Raw genomic sequence first — 22542 nt, forward strand, 5'->3', positions numbered from 1 at the left:
GGGAGGGAGAAGCCTGGTGCTGAGTATTATACAGGATAAAGGGAGGGAGAAGCCTGGTGCTGAGTGTTATACAGGACGCAGGGAGGGAGAAGCCTGGTGCTGAGTGTTATACAGGACGCAGGGAGGGAGAAGCCTGGTGCTGAGTATTATACAGGATAAAGGGAGGGAGAAGCCTGGTGCTGAGTGTTATACAGGACGCAGGGAGGGAGAAGCCTGGTACTGAGTGTTATACAGGACGCAGGGAGGGAGAAGCCTGGTACTGAGTGTTATACAGGACGCAGGGAGGGAGAAGCCTGGTGCCGAGTTTATACAGGACGCAGGGAGGGAGAAGCCTGGTGCTGAGTGTTATACAGGACGCAGGAAGGCAGAAGCCTGGTGCTGAGTGTTATACAGGATGCAGGGAGGCAGAAGCCTGGTGCCGAGTGTTATACAGGACGCAGGGAGAGAGAAGCCTGGTGCCGAGTGTTATACAGGACGCAGGGAGAGAGAAGCCTGGTACTGAGTGTTATACAGGACGCAGGGAGAGAGAAGCCTGGTGCTGAGTGTTATACAGGACGCAGGGAGAGAGAAGCCTGGTACTGAGTGTTATACAGGTCGCAGGGAGGGAGAAGCCTGGTACTGAGTGTTATACAGGACGTAGGGAGGCAGAAGCCTGGTGCCGAGTGTTATACAGGACGCAGGGAGAGAGAAGCCTGGTGCTGAGTGTTATACAGGACGCAGGGAGGGAGAAGCCTGGGACTGAGTGTTATACAGGACGCAGGGAGGGAGAAGCCTGGTGCTGAGTGTTATACAGGACGCAGGGAGGCAGAAGCTTGGGGCTGAGTGTTATACAGGACGCATGGAGGGAGAAGCCTGGTACTGAGTGTTATACAGGACGCAGGGAGGGAGAAGCCTGGTGCCGAGTATTATACAGGATGCAGTTAGGCAGAAACCTGGGACTGAGTGTTATACAGGACGCAGGGAGGGAGAAGCCTGGTGCTGAGTGTTATACAGGACGCAGGGAGGGAGAAGCCTGGGACTGAGTGTTATACAGGACGCAGGGAGGGAGAAGCCTGGTGCTGAGTGTTATACAGGACGCAGGGAGGCAGAAGCTTGGGGCTGAGTGTTATACAGGACGCAGGGAGGGAGAAGCCTGGTACTGAGTGTTATACAGGACGCAGGGAGGGAGAAGCCTGGTGCCGAGTATTATACAGGACGCAGGGAGGCAGAAACCTGGGACTGAGTGTTATACAGGACGCAGGGAGGGAGAAGCCTGGTGCTGAGTGTTATACAGGACGCAGGGAGGGAGAAGCCTGGTGCTGAGTGTTATACAGGACGCAGGGAGGGAGAAGCCTGGTACTGAGTGTTATACATGACGCAGGGAGGGAGAAGCCTGGTGCTGAGTGTTATACAGGACGCAGGGAGGGAGAAGCCTGGTGCTGAGTGTTATACAGGACGCGGGGAGGGAGAAGCCTGGTACTGAGTGTTATACAGGACGCAGGGAGGCAGAAGCCTGGTACTGAGTGTTATACAGGACGCAGGGAGGGAGAAGCCTGGTGCCGAGTTTATACAGGACGCAGGGAGGGAGAAGCCTGGTGCTGAGTGTTATACAGGACGCAGGAAGGCAGAAGCCTGGTGCTGAGTGTTATACAGGACGCAGGGAGGGGGAAGCCTGGTACTGAGTGTTATACAGGACGCAGGGAGGGAGAAGCCTGGTGCTGAGTGTTATACAGGACGCATGGAGAGATAAGACTGGGGCTGAGTGTTATACAGGACGCAGGGAGGGAGAAGCCTGGTGCTGAGTGTTATACAGGACGCAGGGAGGGAGAAGCCTGGTACTGAGTGTTATACAGGACGCAGGGAGGGAGAAGCCTGGTGCCGAGTTTATACAGGACGCAGGGAGGGAGAAGCCTGGTACTGAGTGTTATACAGGACGCAGGGAGGGAGAAGCCTGGTGCCGAGTTTATACAGGACGCAGGGAGGGAGAAGCCTGGTGCTGAGTGTTATACAGGACGCAGGAAGGCAGAAGCCTGGTGCTGAGTGTTATACAGGACGCAGGGAGGGAGAGGCCTGGGGCTGAGTGTTATACAGGACGCAGGGAGGGAGAAGCCTGGTACTGAGTGTTATACAGGACGCAGGAAGGCAGAAGCCTGGTGCTGAGTGTTATACAGGATGCAGGGAGGCAGAAGCCTGGTGCTGAGTGTTATACAGGACGCAGGAAGGCAGAAGCCTGGTGCTGAGTGTTATACAGGATGCAGGGAGGGAGAAGCCTGGTGCTGAGTGTTATACAGGACGCAGGAAGGCAGAAGCCTGGTGCTGAGTGTTATACAGGACGCAGGGAGGGAGAGGCCTGGGGCTGAGTGTTATACAGGACGCAGGGAGGGAGAAGCCTGGTACTGAGTGTTATACAGGACGCAGGAAGGCAGAAGCCTGGTGCTGAGTGTTATACAGGATGCAGGGAGGCAGAAGCCTGGTGCTGAGTGTTATACAGGATGCAGGGAGAGAGAAGCCTGGTACTGAGTGTTATACAGGACGCAGGGAGAGAGAAGCCTGGTGCCGAGTTTATACAGGACGCAGGGACGGATAAGACTGGGGCTGAGTGTTATACAGGACGCAGGGAGAGAGAAGCCTGGTACTGAGTGTTATACAGGACGCAGGGAGGGATAAGCCTGGGACTGAGTGTTATACAGGACGCAGGGAGAGATAAGCCTGGTACTGAGTGTTATACAGGATGCAGGGAGAGATAAGATTGGGGCTGAGTGTTATACAGGACGCAGGAAGGGAGAAGCCTGGTACTGAGTGTTATACAGGACGCATTTAGGGATAAGACTGGGGCTGAGTGTTATACAGGACGCAGGGAGAGATAAGCCTGGTGCTGAGTGTTATACAGGACGCAGGAAGGGAGAAGCCTGGTGCTGAGTGTTATACAGGACGCAGGGAGGGAGAAGACTGGTACTGAGTGTTATACAGGACGCAGGGAGGCAGAAGCCTGGTGCTGAGTGTTATACAGGACGCAGGGAGGTAGAAGCCTGGTACTGAGTGTTATACAGGACGCAGGGAGGCAGAAGCCTGGTGCTGAGTGTTATACAGGACGCAGGGAGGGAGAAGCCTGGTGCTGAGTGTTATACAGGACGCAGAGAGGGAGAATCCTGGTGCTGAGTATTATACAGGACGCAGGGAGGGAGAAGCCTGGTGCTGAGTGTTATACAGGACGCAGGGAGGGATAAGACTGGTGCTGAGTGTTATACAGGACGCAGGGAGGCAGAAGCCTGGTGCTGAGTGTTATACAGGACGCAGGGAGGGAGAAGCCTGGTGCTGAGTGTTATACAGGACGCAGGGAGGCAGAAGCCTGGTGCTGAGTGTTATACAGGACGCAGAGAGGGAGAAGCCTGGTACTGAGTGTTATACAGGACGCAGAGAGGGAGAAGCCTGGTGCTGAGTGTTATACAGGACGCAGAGAGGGAGAAGCCTGGTGCTGAGTGTTATACAGGACGCAGGGAGGGATAATACTGGTGCTGAGTGTTATACAGGACGCAGGGAGGGAGAAGACTGGTGCGGAGTGTTAAGGGGGTACTCACAGAGCGATTATCTAAGCAATCTGACTAGATTGCGTAGATATTAAGCATGATCTGTCAGTGTGTACCCCACACAGCGATATTGATGCGCTGCCCCGCGCGTCGCTATCGCTGGTGCTAGATTGGCCTGCATGCAGGCTCAATTTAGCACATCGTCCTCCCCCCGCACGCTCAGCACACATCTTCCCCTACATCTGCCCGTGAATGCAGGCCTATACACAGGACACAGAGAGAAGCATGGGGCTGAATGTTACACAGGATGCATTAAGCAAGACGCCTGGGGCTGAGTATTATACGTTGTACAAGGATAAGAAGATAGAAAAGCCTGAGCCTGGCCAGTGTATGAACATTACACAGATAAGTCTGGTGCGGAGTTATAGCGCTAAATAAGGTTCTGCAGCTGCTGACATTCTGCTTGTGTTGAACACAATTTTCTCACCTCATGAGTAAAGAAATTCACAAAACATTACGCTTTGGAGGTGGTTAAGAAATGGAGTTGAGATTCCCTGGTCTAAACTGTATATATCAGCGCTGACAGACGGGAGAAATGTGTGCTTCATGGGGTAGCCTGTGCTTCTCAACCAAGCTTTATTTACATTGCGTTAGACATGATACAGATGTAACCATGCTTACAGCTGCTGCTCCTGCTCCATACAGGTGTCCTAGTCACGCCATACAAATAGCACAGGTAGACGAAGTACAGCGTGATAAGGCGCAAAAGGATATGCAGCATGCAATACACAGCTTCACCACTGGGTGGCGATTGTTCCGCTAATGAAAACTACAGTACAGTGCTAAATAGTAGTGGATCAATGTGACACTACAGAATTCTGTACAATGTAGGAAGCCCTGACAAGTGGGCCAGTGCACAGTAAATACAGTAGTCTATATTAATATAATACGGAGTATGTAATAACCGGAATTGCAGGCTCCCAGTGATGACATGCCTTACAACTGGAAGCTCCCCTGGTGCACTGTATAAAATGATCTCTAGATTAAGTAGAAATGTAAACACAGAAAAAGATTTGCTCAGCGTCTCCCAACGCACGCAAAGAAAAGCACAGTTTGGCGTTCTACACAGCTCTCCTCAAGAAAAAAAATCATTACAATAAGCGATAGAGTTGGGACACAGAATTAAAAAATTACAGTGAGAGACATCACTATGTCACTGCAGGTTTCCTTGTGGCTCTCTGGTTCTGTTCTCGCAAAGGACACACTTGTATTGTTTATCTGTGTAAAAAGGAGCAACTGCAGCTTTTTTCTAATTTTCCCAAAATAAGTTCTATCATGCTTCATGTGCAGACTCAGACACACACACAGATATACAGTCAAAATGAGAAAAAAAGCTGTGGCTGCTACTTTTACACAGATAAGAGGATTTTGGTACTTACCGATAAATCCATTTCTCAGAATCCTCTAGGGGACACTGGAGTCTTATACAGTAGGGGTGTGAAGCTTGCAACCGGAGGTGTGGCACAATCTAAAATTTAGCATTGTCTGCACAGCCGGCTCCTCCCCCTTCACATCCCTCCTCCCTCAGTTTGGAAAATTTGACCGAGAGAATAGGACATGATACTATAGCACCTGGCGAAGAACCGAACCGTACAACATATCAAACAGCATCCAAGAAACTCTTAACAGAAAAACCAACGCTGTTTGCACAAGAACTTTGAACACAGCAGGTTGACAGCACTGAGGCGGGCGTCCAGTGTCCCCTAGAGGATTCAGAGAAATGGATTTATCGGTAAGTACCAAAATCCTCTTTTCTCTTTCATCCACTAGGGGACACTGGAGTCTTATACAATAGGGGACAACCCAAAGTTATCCCTAAGGGAGGGAGTGCTGTTGATGGCCTGCAAAACTAAACGTCCGAATTTAGAATCTCCGGACGCCAAGGTCTCAGACCTGTAAAAGTTTGCGACTGTGTGTGCTGAAGACCACGTTGTCGCTCTGCAAAATTGAGTAGTGGAAACACCACTAAGAGCTGCCCATGAGGCACCCACTGATCTGGTATGATAAGCACCAGTCTGAACCGGAACCTGCTTACCACAGGAAATATTAGCTTGCCGATTGGCAAGGCTATTCCATCTAAACAAAGACTGCCGAGATGCTGGCCAACCAGTCTTTGGACCATCATAGAGAACAATCAATGGTCCGACCTTCTAAAGGACAACATAACTTGTACGTATATTCGTAAAGCTCGGACAACATCCAAAGACACTTCCCCATCTGCGAATCCCTGAAAGGATGGGTCCACAATCTGTTTGTTTACGTGAAACCTCGAAACGACCTTAGGAAGGAAATCCGCTCATGTACGGAGTTTTGCCTAATCCCTCTGGAAAATTAACAAAGGACTCTTACATGATATGGCTTCTTCTGGCCGAAGCCAAGGCAAGTAATAGCGTGACCTTCCAAGAGAGATACTGCAGGTCTGTTCTTTCCAACGGCTCAAAAGATGGTGTTCTCAAAAAGTCCAACTACAAATTTAAGTCCCACTGCGCAGGGGGAGGACGGAAAGGAGGTTGTATCCTCACCACCCCCTGCAAAAAGGTTTGAACCTCTTGTAAGGATGCTAACCGCTGTTGAAATAGGATGGAGAGAGCCTAAACTTGAACCTTCAAGGAACCTAGTCTTAGTCCCCCATCTAGACCAGCTGGAATGAAAAGTAGAAGTCTGGATACGTGGAAGTTCGTCAAATTCCACCCATGTTCCTAACACCAGTCCATGTACTTCTTCTAATGTCTGCAGTCGTACATGGGAGTAACTGGCTTCCTAGCAGCAATCCTCTTTAGGAATAGCTGTTCTTGGTATCCCTCTGTCCCTTAAGATCCGGGTCTCAACAGCACCGCCATGAAACGTAGCCTGTTCAGATCTGAGTGGAGGAACGGCCCCTGATATAGCCGGTCCTCCCTTCGAGGTAACTGCCAAGGGTCCTCTGCTAGTATCCCCCGTAAGTCCGAGTACCAACCTCTGCGGGGCCAATTCGGTGCTATGAGAATTGCCCATACTCGCTCTCGTATTACCCATCTTGGAGAATTCGGGGTATGAGTGAGAAAGGTGCAAAAATGTAAACCCTTCTGTAACACCCAGGAAGTGTCAGCGCATCCACTTACTCTGCTGCTTGAACTATTGTCCTGGACACATACCTGGGCAGCTGATGATTTTGTCGAGACGCCATCAGGTCCACCTGAGGTAGACCCCATCTACTCACCATCATTTCGAAGATCTGTGTAAGCACCACTCGCCGGTGTCCCCTAGTGGATGAAAGAGAAATACAAGTGTGTCCTTTGTGGGAATCGAGCCCTAGCTCACGAGCATGATACCCATCGGCAATACCACTATGTCAAGAGAGCCACGGAGACAGGTGACTGACATCTGCAGAGACATAGTGATGTCGCTCGTTTTAAATTATTTCTCTTACGTGATAGAGGATCCTGGGGTCCACATTAGTATCATGGGGTATAGACTGGTCCACTAGGAGCCATGGACACTTTAAGAAATTGATAGTTTGGGCTGGCTCCTCCCTCTATGCCCCTCCTACCAGACTCAGTTTAGAAAATATACTCGGAGGAGCCAGTCACGCTTGGGAAGCTCCTGAAGGGCTTTCTGCATTTATTGTCTGTTTGTTGTTTTCAGACAGGTCTGGTTGGCACCAGCCTGTCTGCTTCGTAAGACTTAGGGGGGGGAAATGGCCCAACCTCCCTAGGGTTAATGGTCCCGTTCCCCGCTGACAGGGCACTGAGCTCCTGAGGGTCCTATTCGCAAGCCCCACCACAGCTAGCGTACAGACCCGCAGCACGCCGCCACCCTTAACAGAGCAAGAAGACTGAAGAGTGGTGAGTAAGTAGCCGGCGTCCCAGTTAGCGGGTCGCCGGCAGTAATGGCGGCACAAGGGTAGGAGCGCTGCGCTCCATGCACGCTGCGCTCCAGGCTTCAGGCACACTGTGAAACAGCTGTGAGGGGCGAGCTGAAGCCACTTCTATTACCCACACTGGCACTACACTACAGGGGTTTTAACCCACTGTAGACTACATTATTCACCTCGGCCAGTATAAAAAAATGGGAAGACCGTGCGCCATTAAGGGGGCGGGGCTTCACTAAAAGCGGATTCAGCAGCTCACCAGCGCCATTTTCCCTATGCTTGACTCAGACTGGCAGGGAAGCTCACCTCCACAAGGACTCCAGAGCGTCTCAGCGGTACCTGGGGGTCATAGCAACGGGGGGAGGGAGAAATATATTGGTGTACTAAACCCAACTAAGGGTACTTAGTTTGCGACCCAACTAAACTTGCACTTTAGCTATAGGGGCGCTGTGTGGCTGGCTCCATTTTACTCTGTATCTCCCTAGAAGGGCTCTGTGTGGGTTAACGGTGTTTTAACCTATTCCTGTGTGTATATGTGTGTTATCACATTTAATATGTCAAAGGAGTGTTTATCATGCACATGTTTTTCTCAATCTGGGGGCTCTCTGCCGTGTACTCAGGATAGTACACATTCTCAAGCTAGCTGATCTGAACCAGTATGGTTAGATTCATTAAAAAAGATGATTTCAAATATTTTAAATAAATTATCCAAAAATGAGAAGGAGACGCAATACTTAAGGCAATCTGTTGATGACCTGATGAGTAGAGATTCAGTGGGCATTCCAGCGTCTCAGACCCCTGCCATTGTCCACAGAAGCGTACTCTGCCCCAAATCATGCAGACTGATACTGATGATGATGTATCAGACCCGGAGGAGGGTGAGGTGGACTCGGGAGGGGGGGATGCAGCTTTGTCACAGGGAATACAGGCCCTGATGGAAGGTATTAGAGAAGTCCTGCACATTCCTGATAAGGTATTAGAGGACGAAGAGGAATCTTATTTAATGTGAATAAGAAACCCTCAGCTACTTTCCTTGCATCTAAGGAATTAAATCCTGATAAGAAGTTTCAGGTCCCAAAACGGTTACTCACATCCTTCCCGTTCCCTCAGGATGATAGGAAAAAATGGGAAAACCCACCGATAGTTGACGCATCGGTTTCTAGGCTGTCTCGTAAGATAGTTTTACCTGTTCCTGGGGCAGCTTCTTTGAAGGATGCTGCATACTGCAAGATTGAGACCACTCAAAGCTCTGTACACAGCGGCGGGGGTGGCCCAGAGACCCACTATAGCTTGTGCATGGATCTCTAGGGCCATTGCAAAATGGTCAGGTAATCTAATTGACGGGTTAGATTCCTTATCCAGGGGGGAGATAATTTTACTTCTACAGCATATACAGGATTCTACTAACTTTATGGCGGAGGCCATAAAGGAAATTGGTTTACTCAATACACACACCACCGCTATGGCAGTGTCAGCACGCAGGGACTTGTGGCTACGCCAGTGGACTGCGGACGCGGTTTCCAGGAAAGGCGTGGAAAGTCTACCTTTCACAGTTGAAGCCCTTTTTGGATTTGAACTGGATATGTGGATATCCAAGGCTACAGCGGGTTAGTTTACATACCTTCCTTCCGTAGCTCCCCCGGCTAGAAAATCCTACACTGCTCTAACTCTGCAGTTCTTTCGGACAGCGAAGTTTAAAAACAAAACCAAAGGTCCTTCTATGACCTTCAAAGGCAATAGAAGTAAACCCAGAAATCCAGCAACAGGAACAGAACCCCGGTTCTGCTTCCTCTTAAGCCTTCAGCATGACAGAGGACCGCACTGCCTGGAAGACAGGCAGGTGGGAGCCTGTTTGCGATTCTTCAGTCACATATGGGCAACATCATGCCAGGATCCCTGGGTCAAAGATCTTATAGGCCAGGGTTACAGACTGGAGTTTCAGGAACTCCCACCTCACATATTCTTCAAATTAGGCTTACCAGCTTCTCAAGAAGCAAGTATGACTTTACAGGAAGCAATTCAAAATCTGGTACAAACTCAGGTCATTGTTCCAGTTCGGGTTCACTACGATCTGCCAGCGGCCGGCCTCCCGGCGACCAGCACACCGGCGCCGGGAGGCCGGCCGCCGGCTTACCGACAGTGTGGTGAGCGCAAATGAGCCCCTTGCGGGCTCGCTGCGCTCGCCACGCTACGCGCGCCACACTATTTTATTCTCCTTCCAGGGGGGTCTTGGACCCCCACGAGGGAGTATGTGTCGGTATGCCGGCTGTCGGGCTCCCGGAGCCGGTATGCTGGTCGCCGGGAGCCTGACCGCCGGCATACTGAAAACCACCCTTCCAGTTCCACTTCAGCTGCAAAACCAGGGTTATTATTCCAACCTGTTTGTAGTTCCGAAACTGGACAGTTCGGTAAGACCCATTTTAAATCTCAAGTCGTTGAACCCATACTTACGGGTGTTCAAGTTCTAGATGGAGTCTCTGAGAGCGGTGATCTCTGGATATCAAGGATGCGTACCTTCATATTCTGATTTGGCCGCCTCATCAGGGTTATCTAAGGTTTGCCTTACAGTACTGTCACTACCAGTTCCAGGCCCTGTCATTTGGCCTCTCTACGGCACCGAGGGTGTTCACCAAGGTAATGGCAGAAATGATATTTATCCTCCGCAAACAGGGAGTGAACATAATACCGTACCTGGACGATCTGCTGATAAAAGCACCATCCAGGGAGAGGTTGTTAGTCAACATTGCCCTCTCAACCCGACTACTCCAGGATCACGGATGCATTCTGAACCTACCAAAATCTCATCTGGAGTCAACCCGGAGACTTCCGTTCCTGGGGATGATACTGGATACGGAGGCACAGAAAGTGTTCCTTCCATTGGAAAAGGCATTGGTGATTTGGTCGATGGTGCTGGATGTTCTAGGACAAACTCGAATATCTGTGCATCTATGCATTCGCCTTCTGGGAAAGATGTTAGCCGCTTACAAGGCGCTGCAGTACGGAAGGTTTCACGCAAGGCCCTTCCAGCTGGATCTGTTGGACAAATGGTCCGGATCGCATCTTCACATGCAACAGAGTATCCGTCTGTCGCCAAAAGCCAGGATTTCTCTTCTGTGGTGGCTTCAGACGGAGGTTCAGGATTCAAAATTGGATTCTGTTAACCACAGACGCAAGCCTCAGAGGTTGGGGAGCAGTCACCCAGGGAAAACAGTTCCAAGGAAAATGGTCAAGTGGGGAAGCCATTCTTCCAATCAACATTCTGGAACTAAGGCATCTACAGGCATCGCATCTTCTTCAAGATCAAGCCATTCAGGTTCAGTCGGACAATGTGACGGCAGTAACATACATAAACCGACAATGGGGAACGAAGTGCAGGGCAGCAATGGCAGAGGTAACAAGGATTCTGCTCTGGGCAGAAAGACGCTGTGGCAATCTTCATTCTGGGAGTAGACAACTGGGAAGCTGACTTTCTCAGCAGACATGACCTCCACCCAGGAGAGTGGGGCCTTCACCCGGAGGTATTCGGGTGCTTGACATGTCGGCGGGGAATGCCACAAATCGACATGATGGCCTCTCGTCTCAACAAGAAGTTCAAGCGGTATTGTTCCAGTTCGAGGGACCCGCAAGCTTTGGCTGTGGATACTCTTGTGACTCCATGGGTCTACCAGATGGTGTATGTGTTTCCACCATTTCCATTGATCCCAAAGATTCTCAAAAGAATAAAAGGGAAAAGGTTCAAACAATTCTCATTGCTCTGGACTGGCCAAGAAGGGCCTTGTATGCGGATCTACTGGAGATGCTCCTAGAGGACCCGTGGCCTCTACCTCTTCGCAAGGACCTTCTCCAACAGGGGCTGTTCGTCTGTCAAGACTTACCACGGATGCGTTTGACGGTATGGAGGTTGAGCGTCACATTCTAGCCCGGAAAGGGATCCCGAATAGGGGTATTTCAACCCTGATCCAAGCCAGAAAGGGGGTAGCGTCTAAACATTACCACCGTATTTGGTAAAAATACGTCTCTTGGTGTGAGAACAGGAAATTTCCTGCGGTGGAATTTCAATTGGGACGTTTTCTTCTTTTTCTGCAGTCAGGTGTGGATGTGGGCCTACGTTTGGGCTCCATAAAAGTCCATATTCGGCCTTATCCATTTTCTTCCAGAAACAATTGGCTTCTCTTTCTGAGGTTCAGACATTTTTGAAGGGGGTTCTGCACATCCAACCGCACTTTGTGCCTCCTACGGCACCTTGGGATCTCAACGTGGTGTTGCAGTTCCTGCAATCGGATTGGTTTGAGCCTTTACAGGATGTTGACGTCAAGTTTCTTACATGGAAGGCCGTCACACTGTTGGCCTTGGCTTCTGCGAGGCGTGTGTCGGAGCTGGGGGCGTTGTCTCACAAAAGCCCCTATTTGATTTTTCATGAAGATAGGTGAAGTCTGTGTTTCATATCAACCAACATATTGGGGTTCCGGTGGTTACCGACACTTCTGCTACTTCAAAGTCCTTGGATGTTGTGAGGGCTTTGAAGATCTATGTGAAGGGGACAGCTCGTCACAGAAAATCTGACCCGCTGTTTGTTCTCTATGATCCCAATAAAATTGGATGTCCTGCTTCAAAGCAGACTATTGCACGCTGGATCAGGCTTACTATCCAGCATGCTTATGCCATGGCAGGTTTGAACACGTTGCCTCTGAGGACCTTCAGTTTGGTCAATCTGTTCTGCAGGAACCTCCGCACTCTCCCACCCGGTTTGGGAGCTTTGGTACATCCCCATGGCACTATCCTCTAGGACGTAAGAGAAAATAGGATTTTAATTACCTACCGGTAAATCCTTTTCTCGTAGTTCCTAGAGGATACTGGGCGCCCGCCCAGTGCTTCGTTTCTTCCTGCACTGTTACTTGGTTAAGTATTGTTGGTTCAGCGGTTGCTGTTCCTGGTTTAAAGTTTGGTTAGCATGGCTTTCCTTTAGTTTGTGTGTGCTGGTTCGGAATCTCACCACTATCCTTTTATATCCTTCTCTCAAAGTGTCCCTGTCTCCTCGGGCACAGTTTTCCTAGACTGAGTCTGGTAGGAGGGGCATAGAGGGAGGAGCCAGCCCACACTATCAATTTCTTAAAGTGCCCATGGCTCCTAGTGGACCCGTCTATACCCCCATGGTACTACTGTGGACCCCAGTATCCTCTACGAACTACGAGAAAAGGATTTACCAGTAGGTAATTTAAAATCCTATTTTTTTTTTACAGTGTTGTGGTCCCAACTCTATTGCTGATTGTAATTATTTTTTTTTTCTTTTAGAGAGCTATGTAGAGCTCTGAACTGTGGTTTTGTTTGTGTGCGTTGGAGACGCTGAGCAAATCTTTTTTTTTTTTTATTACGTAATGTAGGGATCATCTCTAATAAAAATAAAAAAGTAGTTCTTAAACAAGCATTGTTTTACTTTACAATGCGCAATTGTGGTTTTCAAGAGACACCTGGTGGACGAACACCAGGAGACTATCCATTACACTGTGACTGAATACACCAAGCTGCGACAAGGCGCAGGCAAATATAATGCGACTAGTTTTTCGCACTACACGCCATACGGAGGATAGTTGAGCATGGCTTCATCTGTATACAGTGGTCAAGTGACCAGGACCAATTCCTGGTACATTGCAGGACTGACAGCTGGGTTCCGTATATGGGGCTTCATGTTGCAGTGCTCAGCTGTAAGTAGTTCGGCACACCGTGATAATGTACCGTTGGCTGCCAGTAAAACGTTAAATGGCTGCCATTGTAATTATATAGGTAATATATAGTATATGGGTAATATATAGGTAATATATGTTCCTACCATTACTTTTATTTGCAACATGTACAAATGAGATGGTAACCTGTCTTGTTTGGGGTGAGAGTGGTGTGAAGTGGCTGGCAGACAGGCTTTGTTATACCATGACCGTGATATTAGCAGGGCATCCGTATGGCCAGACCTTTGATGTAAATGAAAATACTCTCCCTTCGTCTACTACACATTGACATATACAGTATCACAGGGACGTTTCCGTCACTGGAAGCTAGCTGCACTAGTATGGATACAAATTGTGGGTAGTGACTGGAGTCTCCAGTTCCATCGAGAAATCACAGCTGTCTAATCCAGTTTGTTTGTCATACATAGATTGATGCCTGGGCTCTGTCTACTTCAATTCCCGGGCAGTTCACAGGGAGCACTGGAGCACAAGTTCTGACGGCGGATGAAATCAGCAACAGCGGCCCCCAAGCCTGGCTGAAAAAGGTACATATCCAGCAAGCAGTTGTGTTTATCATAGACGTATACAGTACTTGCTGTCCTAGTGCTATCACATTATCTTAAGTAAAGAGCACGTGTTTATGTTTAGCTCCAATTACATCACAACTAAGCGTAGCATTGGAGTATTCTTGCACTAGGTTTCACAGCAGTATCCTTATTATGTTACATAAGATTATCCATCCTTACGTTACCTTTTTCCCTCTGGTTAAATGATGAATTCTTGTCTTTCCCAAATCCTGTCTGTTTCACTGTTCCTTTAGTGGTGTACGTAGCTCCCATGGTAAGAGACAGAAATTTCTGTACACGGATGTTGCCGTGCTTCTCTGCAAATCGCCCAGTGGCATGCTTTGATCTCCTCACCTGAAGTAGGCAAGTCCTTACAGGAGTAATAATTTCAGGATAACGCGCGATTACCATTTGTACCAAAGATGCATGATGAAAGTCGGCCTAGGAGCTTACTCTCCAAATGTCATGCGGCTTCACAGTCAGGCAAATTGTCAGTCAATTCCTGATTAGATCTGTCTGTGGAAAGAAAAAAAAAAGGCCTCTTAGGTAATTCCCTGTGTCTGGCCCCTACTTCCCACCGTATACATTTTTATAGCAGATCCTTTGACCACGGCCTTACGCTAGACTTGGGGGTGCCGAACAGCAACTGCTGGCATGTAGAGAAGTGGAGAAGTCTCTGCTCAGGAAGGGAGGGGATTGGCAGAAGACATGCTAGGTGGAGCCCGCTGAAGGAGAAGCCACGTGTCATTGGACCGTCAGGAGCCTGTGCGTTCGGCGAGACTGCTCGCGTCACCTGTTGGCGTTCCTGCCGGATTGTTCCTGTTCTACAGCTGCTTTCGGCTCTCCCCTCTGCATACCAGAGTTTGCTGTTCTTTATCCCTGAGTCTGGCTTCTGCCGGTAACTATGAGAAGAGCGCTGTCTGATTTTGAGTACGCTAATCTTACAACCAAGTTCTTTCTGCCTCTTATCATGTGACGCACTGTACACCGAGCTCACGGACAAAGCGCCGCAGTTGTTGTTATGCGTTATGTTCTGAGCACTGCCAGGCACAGTGAAACAGACCTTGATGTTGAAAATTCTATCATTACAAAGCAGGTTCTAACGTGGGATCGGACCCTGGTGTGACTATGGCTGGGGTGAATGTCACTCTCAGCCCTACTTTTATGAAAATGTCCTGGCAATGAGAAAGGGCGAATGGAACTCATAAGTAAGTAAGTAAACCCAGCGGGTGTACAAAGCAAGGAGATCCAGCATGGACACAGTTTCTTCTGCATGATCTGGTTAGGTCCAACATGATTGGACGTGACAGGTCAGAGGCCGGTTGCCTTACCAGCCGTGTACACTTTTTGATGTCTGAAAAAGAAAAACGCTTGTAATTTCACCGTTGCAGATTAACCTGATTGTGCAATGTTACAGTGACATAGTTGCTGCTAGATAACTCACTAACTTTGGGGGAAACACGTTACTGTCTAGACGTATGTATCTTGCTGCAGTCCAGGATGAGCTGATGACAGACTAGCCTTTACCCCAGTACTCAGGTGTCAGGATGGAGGTAGGACAGTTTTCTGCTTGGGGTAAGCCTTTGGGTTACGAGAGAGAGGGGAGAGTTCACGGAGTCACCTGTGAACTTTCACCGCTCTGTGTGGAAACTTGTTGCAGGGTCAAATCTTTGTAGCTGCCTTGTGTCCACGGTCACTGCCTGCTCCACTATCGCCACACTGCAGCCACAGAGGCATGGGTAGGTAAGCATTTCAAGAGTTTTTGCAACTGTGATTTACTTTGCGTTGTAAAAATAGTGTTCTGGCTTCCGTTCAAAGCAATCCTGATTACAGTATTTAAGAAAAGTAAAGTTCTGTCACTTTTTTTTTTTTTTTTCCCCCCCTTCTGTGGAAGCCCAACTTTAGAGGACTAACCCGTCACCATTGTCAGGATTGTTTACAATAGGACGTCTGTATTTCAGTCTTTCAGTACCATGTCGATAACTTTGTTTAGCTGTCTCATCTTTCTGCATGAGCTGAGAGTTATAGTTTGCTGGTCATTTGCACACATCTGTATAGATACTGGTCAGGGGGTCCGACAATCTGCATCGCAGTAACGCACTTTGTAGATTTGGGGTGTGTTAAACCCTACAATAACGCTTTGGCCGGCTGTTTTCTTTCTCTTGTCTCTCTCCCAGGATCAGTTCCTAAAGGCCGCGCCCGTAAGTGGGGGGAGAGGGGCTCTGCTGATGAGAAAGATGGGATGGAGAGAGGGGGAAGGGCTTGGACGACATAATAAAGGCAACGTCAATCCCATTCTTCTTGATTTCAAGACTGATCGCAAAGGTATGTAACGTGCACAAGGGCTTTACAATGGTTTGGAATAAAAATTGTAGAGTTGTTAGTATTGGTAAATCACTTAGTCACTGTTAGGTACGTTTTTTTTTTTTTTTAAGTTGCGTATTTTCTATTGAAAGTTTTTAAATGAACATCCCAAAAAGAATAATATGAGATAAAAAAAAAAGTATACATATAAAACAAACAATACCGGCAGGTATAGTAAAGTGTGCAGGATGCAATCAGAAGTACGGTCAGACAGGAGACACAAAATACAATTGCAGTACACGTCTAATAGTACGGGATATACAATACGCCCCACATTATAGCAATAAGCAGTAAGAGTAAGAGCCCACAGGCGCCATGTGAGCTCACACATTGAGGATAAAATTATAAAATAAAAAAAAGACTGACCCATGAGGCGTAGAAAAATACAAAAGTATTGGCACTGCAAACTATAGATAAAACACCTGCCTGAGTATACAGAAAAATAAATAAAATAAGAAATAATTAAAATCCTAAGACCTCTGCTGCTCATAGAGATAAAACAAAAATCCCTACAATACAGAGCAAAAAACAAAACCCCCCAAAACAAACCACCTCAAAACCCCCCACCCTGTATAGCCTATCCCTAACCTAGGTATACCTGGATCCCCAACTCCCCCCCCCCCCCCCCCCCCCCCCCCCCCCATTAAACTACATGACCTAACTGTCTAACACCCCCCTCCCTCCCTTCCCTAATACCAGGATAAATGAAAAAAATAAGTGACTGAGGCAAATAAATAAAAAAAGAAGAAATATGGCCAAACAGTAAATAGAGTAGATCTCCCTCATATGAGAATAAAAAATAAAAAATGAATATGCAAATATGGAGATATGCATACAGATACAACAGTATATAGGGATATGTAACCCTTAAATAAGCGATGGTCAAATAAAACATCTTAGAACCATCAAATAACGAAATTATATCAATGGTAAGACATACAAAAACAGAATAGAACATAGTATTTAAGAAAGTATCAACAATAAAATAGAACACAGCCAAGGACCCGGTAACCAGTGAGGTATTATACAGACTTGGAAAGAAAGAAAATCAGTCCGGAGGATAAGCCCACTCTGGAATCACGTCATTTAGCGGTACACGAGCAGTAGTCAGGAAAGTAGTGGAGCCATCAACCATCCCGCACAGCATTAGCTGGATAGATAAGAGGATAGGCCACAGTTCCATGGTAAATGTAAGAATGGAGAACCGTCCCTCTCCCTAACACCACAACTAACTGCGAAGTGATACAATACCGTTCTCCCCCATTATCAAGGAGGTCACACTGCGGACCCTCAAAGAAAATTGCAATGGAGGTCCATACAGTCACCAACGATGAGACGGAGGCAGTCACTGACATCCCACGCGCCATCACCCACTGCAAATAACGGTGAATATGCGCAGGAAGAATCCGCAACTCCCCCATTTTGTTCACAATGCATTCGTCGGAGGAACCACCAGCATTAAGCATCGACTGTAGCGGAGCGGCAGGCACCACAGATACAAGCTCCCCCAAAGGTTCCAATGGTAGCAGCACCGGTGGGCAGGTGGACTCCACAGGAGAACCAGATACTGCAACAGTCTCTACTCCAAACATATTAAGAACCCTTTGCTCGGATTCCGCGATAGCCTTCAGGATGATTGAGACCGAATGTCCAGAGGTATGAACAGGATTAAACATGGCTGCAGGGGGAAGAAGCAATATACTGTAGGAGCAAGAGGAAGATCCACTGGTAGAAAGGGAGCAGAGTTATACACACAGGAGCTCGGCTCATCCAAAGAACGCAGGCGTGTGAGTCCAGCAAATGTGTTCTAGAGGTGAGAGGGAGCCAGGCATACAGTGCTCTTCCCTGCACTACGGGTATAGTTAAAGCTCTGTCCCAAATTCACAGGGAGTGTTGTCTCTGTAATACTATGTGCTCAGTAATATCCGCACCAGGGGAGAAGGGGACAGGCAGTGGAATGTGTGCTGTGTATAATACAAGCTCACCAGCCCTGAGCACACTGGCCCCAGCAGCAGGAGCAACAGCCACACGGAGAGCAGAGTCTTCCTCAGGATCCAGTCACAGACTTCACCAGCCAGTAAGTTAGGACTCTTGGCACAGAGGATCCCCAAATTCACACTGCAGGAGCAGAGGGGGGTACTGCACTCTTGCAGAAATTTTCAGCCACAGAACACCAGGGAAACAGGAGATAGATCAGGATATAAGCAGGAGCTCTGGCAGGAAGCTGCCTACACCATGCTGTGTCAAGCCACGCCCCCCGTTAGGTACGTTTAACTAACCTGCTGAACCTCTGTAGGGGGGTAAGGTGGGCAATCCCGGGATTGGGATCCTGGGATTCCGGCCTAAAATTGGCCAAGATTCAATCCCAGGATTGGAGCTTCCATTCCCGGGGATTTCGGGATTGGCCACCACTTTAGTATTTTCTTTGCCGGGCAGCTTTGAGCATCCTCAAGAGGCTCAGATGCTCCATGGCTCCCTCTTCTCACCTCTCCTTGGCTCCGGTTGGGCGCACTGCGCAGCATGACGTGAAGTCAGAGGTCACGCTGCGCAGCCAGCCGCCTGCCCACCCGCCGGACCTCACCGCTGCCCTGCACCCCCATCCCGCCGCCGGATCTCACAGGAAGTGTCCCTCATTGAGAAACAGAACAAATGTCCTGGGGTTGGCCACCCTAGTAGGGGGAAACAACGATCATGAAGCAAATACAGAACAGCACTTTAAAATCATGGCAAAAAAATGGGGTGTGAGTGGGAAGACTTCTCAGAAGCTGGTTGTACCTTCTGATTTGGTCATCCACTCACATCACCCCTCTTCAGCCCCGCACAGTAAGATTTGAGAACAACCATGGGACCTTGGGAATGACAGCTTGTATGGAGCCCCGGAGATTACAGCTTATAAATTAAGAAACCGTGACATCACGTGACAGAAAGTATGAATACTAGGCATTCACTAGGAACCGGTGATCTTACAGAGAATGCTGCCCATCACAGTACTAGAAACCAGTGACATCACTGGTTTACAGTATTACTAGTGACCAGTGACATCGCTGAGAATGCAGCCATTCAACTTCCTAGAAACCAGTGACATCACTGAGAATGTGGTCCATCAAATTACTCGGGACCAGTGACATCACTGAGTATACGGCCTATAACATTTCTAGGAACCAGTGACATCACTGATAATTTGGCCCATGAAATTACTAGGAACCAGTGACATCACTGAGTATGCAACATATCAAATTACTAGGAACCATTGACATCACTGAGTATGCAGCCCATCAGATTACTAGGAACCAGTGTCATCACTGAGAATGCAGCTAATGAATTTATTATGACATGTAACTTTGCAGAACAAGTAGAAAATAAATTTGCACTCCATTCCATTAAAGGAGTAATCAGTCTTCACTTACCTGCTGTTTGGTGAAATCTCTTTGTGCTAGAGTTTTAGCATTAGGAGACTGGAGGACAAGATCCTACAGTAATATGTTATGTGTTTCCCTCCTAGGTTTGGTAGCAGACGGAGAAAAAGCCTCCAACAAACTGGCGTTACCTGCAATGAAGGATCTTTCTGGTGAGTTGTTCCACAGTTAATTATCCTGCACGCTTCTGGCATAGCTGTATACGCAATAAAGCCGTATTCAGGCGGTCTTTTAATTGATGTGTTTAACTTTAAATAGTAATTCCTTATTTTATATCCAGTGCGTTTTGCAAATGGCTTCACTTTGATGGGTCACTGATCTGGTAATATTTCATTGCAACCCTGTTTGGGCAAGCTGTTCAATTTGACTCCTGGTTTTCCCATCTCCACAATGTGACAATAATTTGACAGTCCAAGAGCTATTACAGCTTGTAGCTTTTCACCTGCAGTAACCGTTACTACACATCCATTAATTGATTCTGTATACAATTTATTTGTTTTTGAGTTTGGTAAAGGTAGACCTATGTTATAGTTTAAGTTACGTAAGCATGGCTTGGCATGTGATTGTCGCTCCCGTATCCCAGCATGTCTGGCAGACGTCATGAGACTAAATATATTTTCAGGAAAACATCCCATCTCTGTTCTGATGGAGCTATGCAATAAGAAGAAGTGGTCCCCGCCGGATTTTGTGCTTGTGGATGACACCGGCCCAGAGCATCGCAAACGGTTTCTGTTTAGGGTAAGTGCTAGCTGCCTACACATCCAGAGGCTTCATTCACACCACTGTACTGTGTATCAGCCATTGCAGATCTTTTTCCCCCATGCCTCTGGCCGCACTCTGCCGCTTCACCTCCCATACTGTGTTCCCGGACACCCCAGGGTCAGGTAGAACAGCTGGCCACTTACTAACAGGGCTCGCGGCACCTCCGCCATAGTGTATCCTGTGTGGGCGGTATGTGCAGTTTCCACCCGTCCCTGGCACAGCCACTAACTACACGTAGGAGCCCCTTCAATCTGTCTGATGCTTTCTGTATTTTAAGGCAAGCAGATGCTGTATTGTGTGGCAGATGGTGTATTGTATGGCAGTCAGATAGATGCTGTCTGTATTGTATGGCAGTTCTTAGCATTCTCTCTGTATTGTATGGCAGTTACTAAGTTGAGCACTGTATAAAATGACAGCCCCACCACTTTCATAATGGTATGGAAACCCTTCCCCTAGACACAGTGCTTGGGGAACATTACGCAGTGTCGGACTGGGGCATGACGGGCCCACTGGGCAAATTTAGTGGTAGGGACACATGTTTAGGGGTGTGGTCCGCCACCCCAGAGGATTGGCTAACCATTAGAGTGTGCTTTAGGAAAGAGGTGGGGGAGGTGGTTGGGTTTTGGTTAGTTTCTTTTAGACTGGTAAACTAATTTCTTCCATAGAAGGAACTTCTGCGAAATGTGGTGACGTGTAAAGACATTTGGTATAATGGTGTGAAAAAATGAGAAGATCTAATTGGCAAATCATGCCTACTGTACTTGTATTTATTCCCTAATCTTAAATAAATTTGTGTTATTTTCAATTAAAATCCTGTACATTAAGCTGGCTTGTTTTCTTCTATCCTGGCAGGTAACAGTCAATGGAGTTTTATGTCAGCCAAGCCAGCCGAGCGTTTCCAAGAAGTTGGCCAAGGCTACAGCGGCCGCTGCAGCCCTTCAGGCCTTGGGCGCATTACCGAAGGAGAGCATGACCTCAACATCCAACTTTTGCAGCGCCTCCTCTAGTACGTTGTAGGTGCCCGGACAGCTATGCTTCATTATCCAGATATATTCCAAAAATATAAACATTATTGTGGTGATAAGCAAATAAGCAAGAGCCCAAATATGTCTACTTGTAAATCTAAACAAACTCTAAAGACTTTTTTTTAAATGCATGACTAATGTGTTCTGTAATTGAGGCTGAAGGAGACTGTTGCTTTTGTGGGTGAAAGCTTGTTTTGAAAATTAATGTTGTGGTTTATGGAAGGTGTGACGGTTCTCATACTTTGTACAGTTGTTTGTATCATTTGTATCAGTGGTGGAGAGACTTTGTATAATACCTGAAACTGAAGATCTGTTCAAGCATCTGTTCTTGGTGATCTGGGGGCCAACGGGCTGGCCACTGAAAGCCATGTGGTCCCAAGACACACAGCACTATTTACGGTTCCACCGATATGCCATTTCTGAGGAACAGCCTGTGGGGAGGTTCTCCAGCCGTTGTGCAACCGCAGTATGTCCATCAGCTTGGGGGGAGGGTGGGGACAACATACAGTTTCCTATATCTGTGCTATAGGACACTATTTCTACTTTAGCTAGGTAAGTAGCCTGGGTTATAGGCCTAAACCACTAAGCCATGTGCCAAAAACAGGCATTTCCTTACAGTATTGATTGTACGCCTTAAACCCAAAGCTGAGAAATAATGAAGAGATGCCAGCTTACCACATTGTCACAAAGTTGTCTCCCGTAGGAGGCAGACTTTGAGGAGCAATATGTCCTTCATTACCGTACATGTACAGGTGGTTCCCCTCGATGTCTCCTATCTCAGCCCAGAGAAAGAGACACAATCTTTGGAAGTTAATATCACTGATGCTGACACGTGACAGAGTCCTTCCTTTTTCCAATTATATTTGTGCCTGTGTTTTTATTTGTGATTGTTTTTTTTAATCTGTGTTTTGTAGCTTCATGTATGGAGCTCAACAATCTTGGCCAGATCTGTGGTCTGTAACAGGCCTGATGTCGCTTACTTGTAAATAAATCTTAATAAAAAGCTGGTACTCGTAATGATGTCTTATGTGTGATTAATCCTGGGGATATAGTGTAGGACTCTATATTCAGGTGTCCGTTCAGATGCCCAAAGCACCGATTTTAGCTTCTGTTTGGCTGTCCGTTTGGAGGCTGTGAGAAGCAAAGTCATCCCCGCGGCTACCCCGTGTCTAAACAGAGCAACAATTGAATTGTCCCGTTTTGCACCCCTAGTGGTAGCCACGGAGTAAACATTTCAATTGGTCCCGAAGTGTCATAAGTGATGTCACTACTT

The 22542-nt window shown here is 47.8% G+C and overlaps 1 protein-coding gene across 8 annotated transcripts in view; it reads left to right on the forward strand.

Annotated features, from left to right (window-relative positions):
- Positions 1 to 22286, forward strand: part of SON (SON DNA and RNA binding protein) — a 331417-nt gene extending 309131 nt beyond the window's left edge. The window contains exons 8-12 of one of the 8 annotated variants that reach the window (XM_063956484.1): positions 13565 to 13681; positions 15880 to 16027; positions 19569 to 19634; positions 20105 to 20220; positions 21097 to 22286. In XM_063956484.1, the coding sequence (XP_063812554.1) occupies positions 13565 to 13681; positions 15880 to 16027; positions 19569 to 19634; positions 20105 to 20220; positions 21097 to 21261 (612 nt within the window). In that variant the 3' untranslated portion in view covers positions 21262 to 22286. Of the gene's footprint in view, positions 1 to 13564; positions 16028 to 19568; positions 19635 to 20104; positions 20221 to 21096 lie in introns of those variants that run through there. The other 7 variants (XR_010241576.1, XR_010241575.1, XR_010241577.1 and 4 more) reach the window with 7 other exon arrangements.
- Positions 22287 to 22542: the final 256 nt, after the last annotated feature.

This window comes from Pseudophryne corroboree, chromosome 2 (assembly GCF_028390025.1).
Source record: "Pseudophryne corroboree isolate aPseCor3 chromosome 2, aPseCor3.hap2, whole genome shotgun sequence".
NCBI lineage: Eukaryota > Metazoa > Chordata > Amphibia > Anura > Myobatrachidae > Pseudophryne > Pseudophryne corroboree.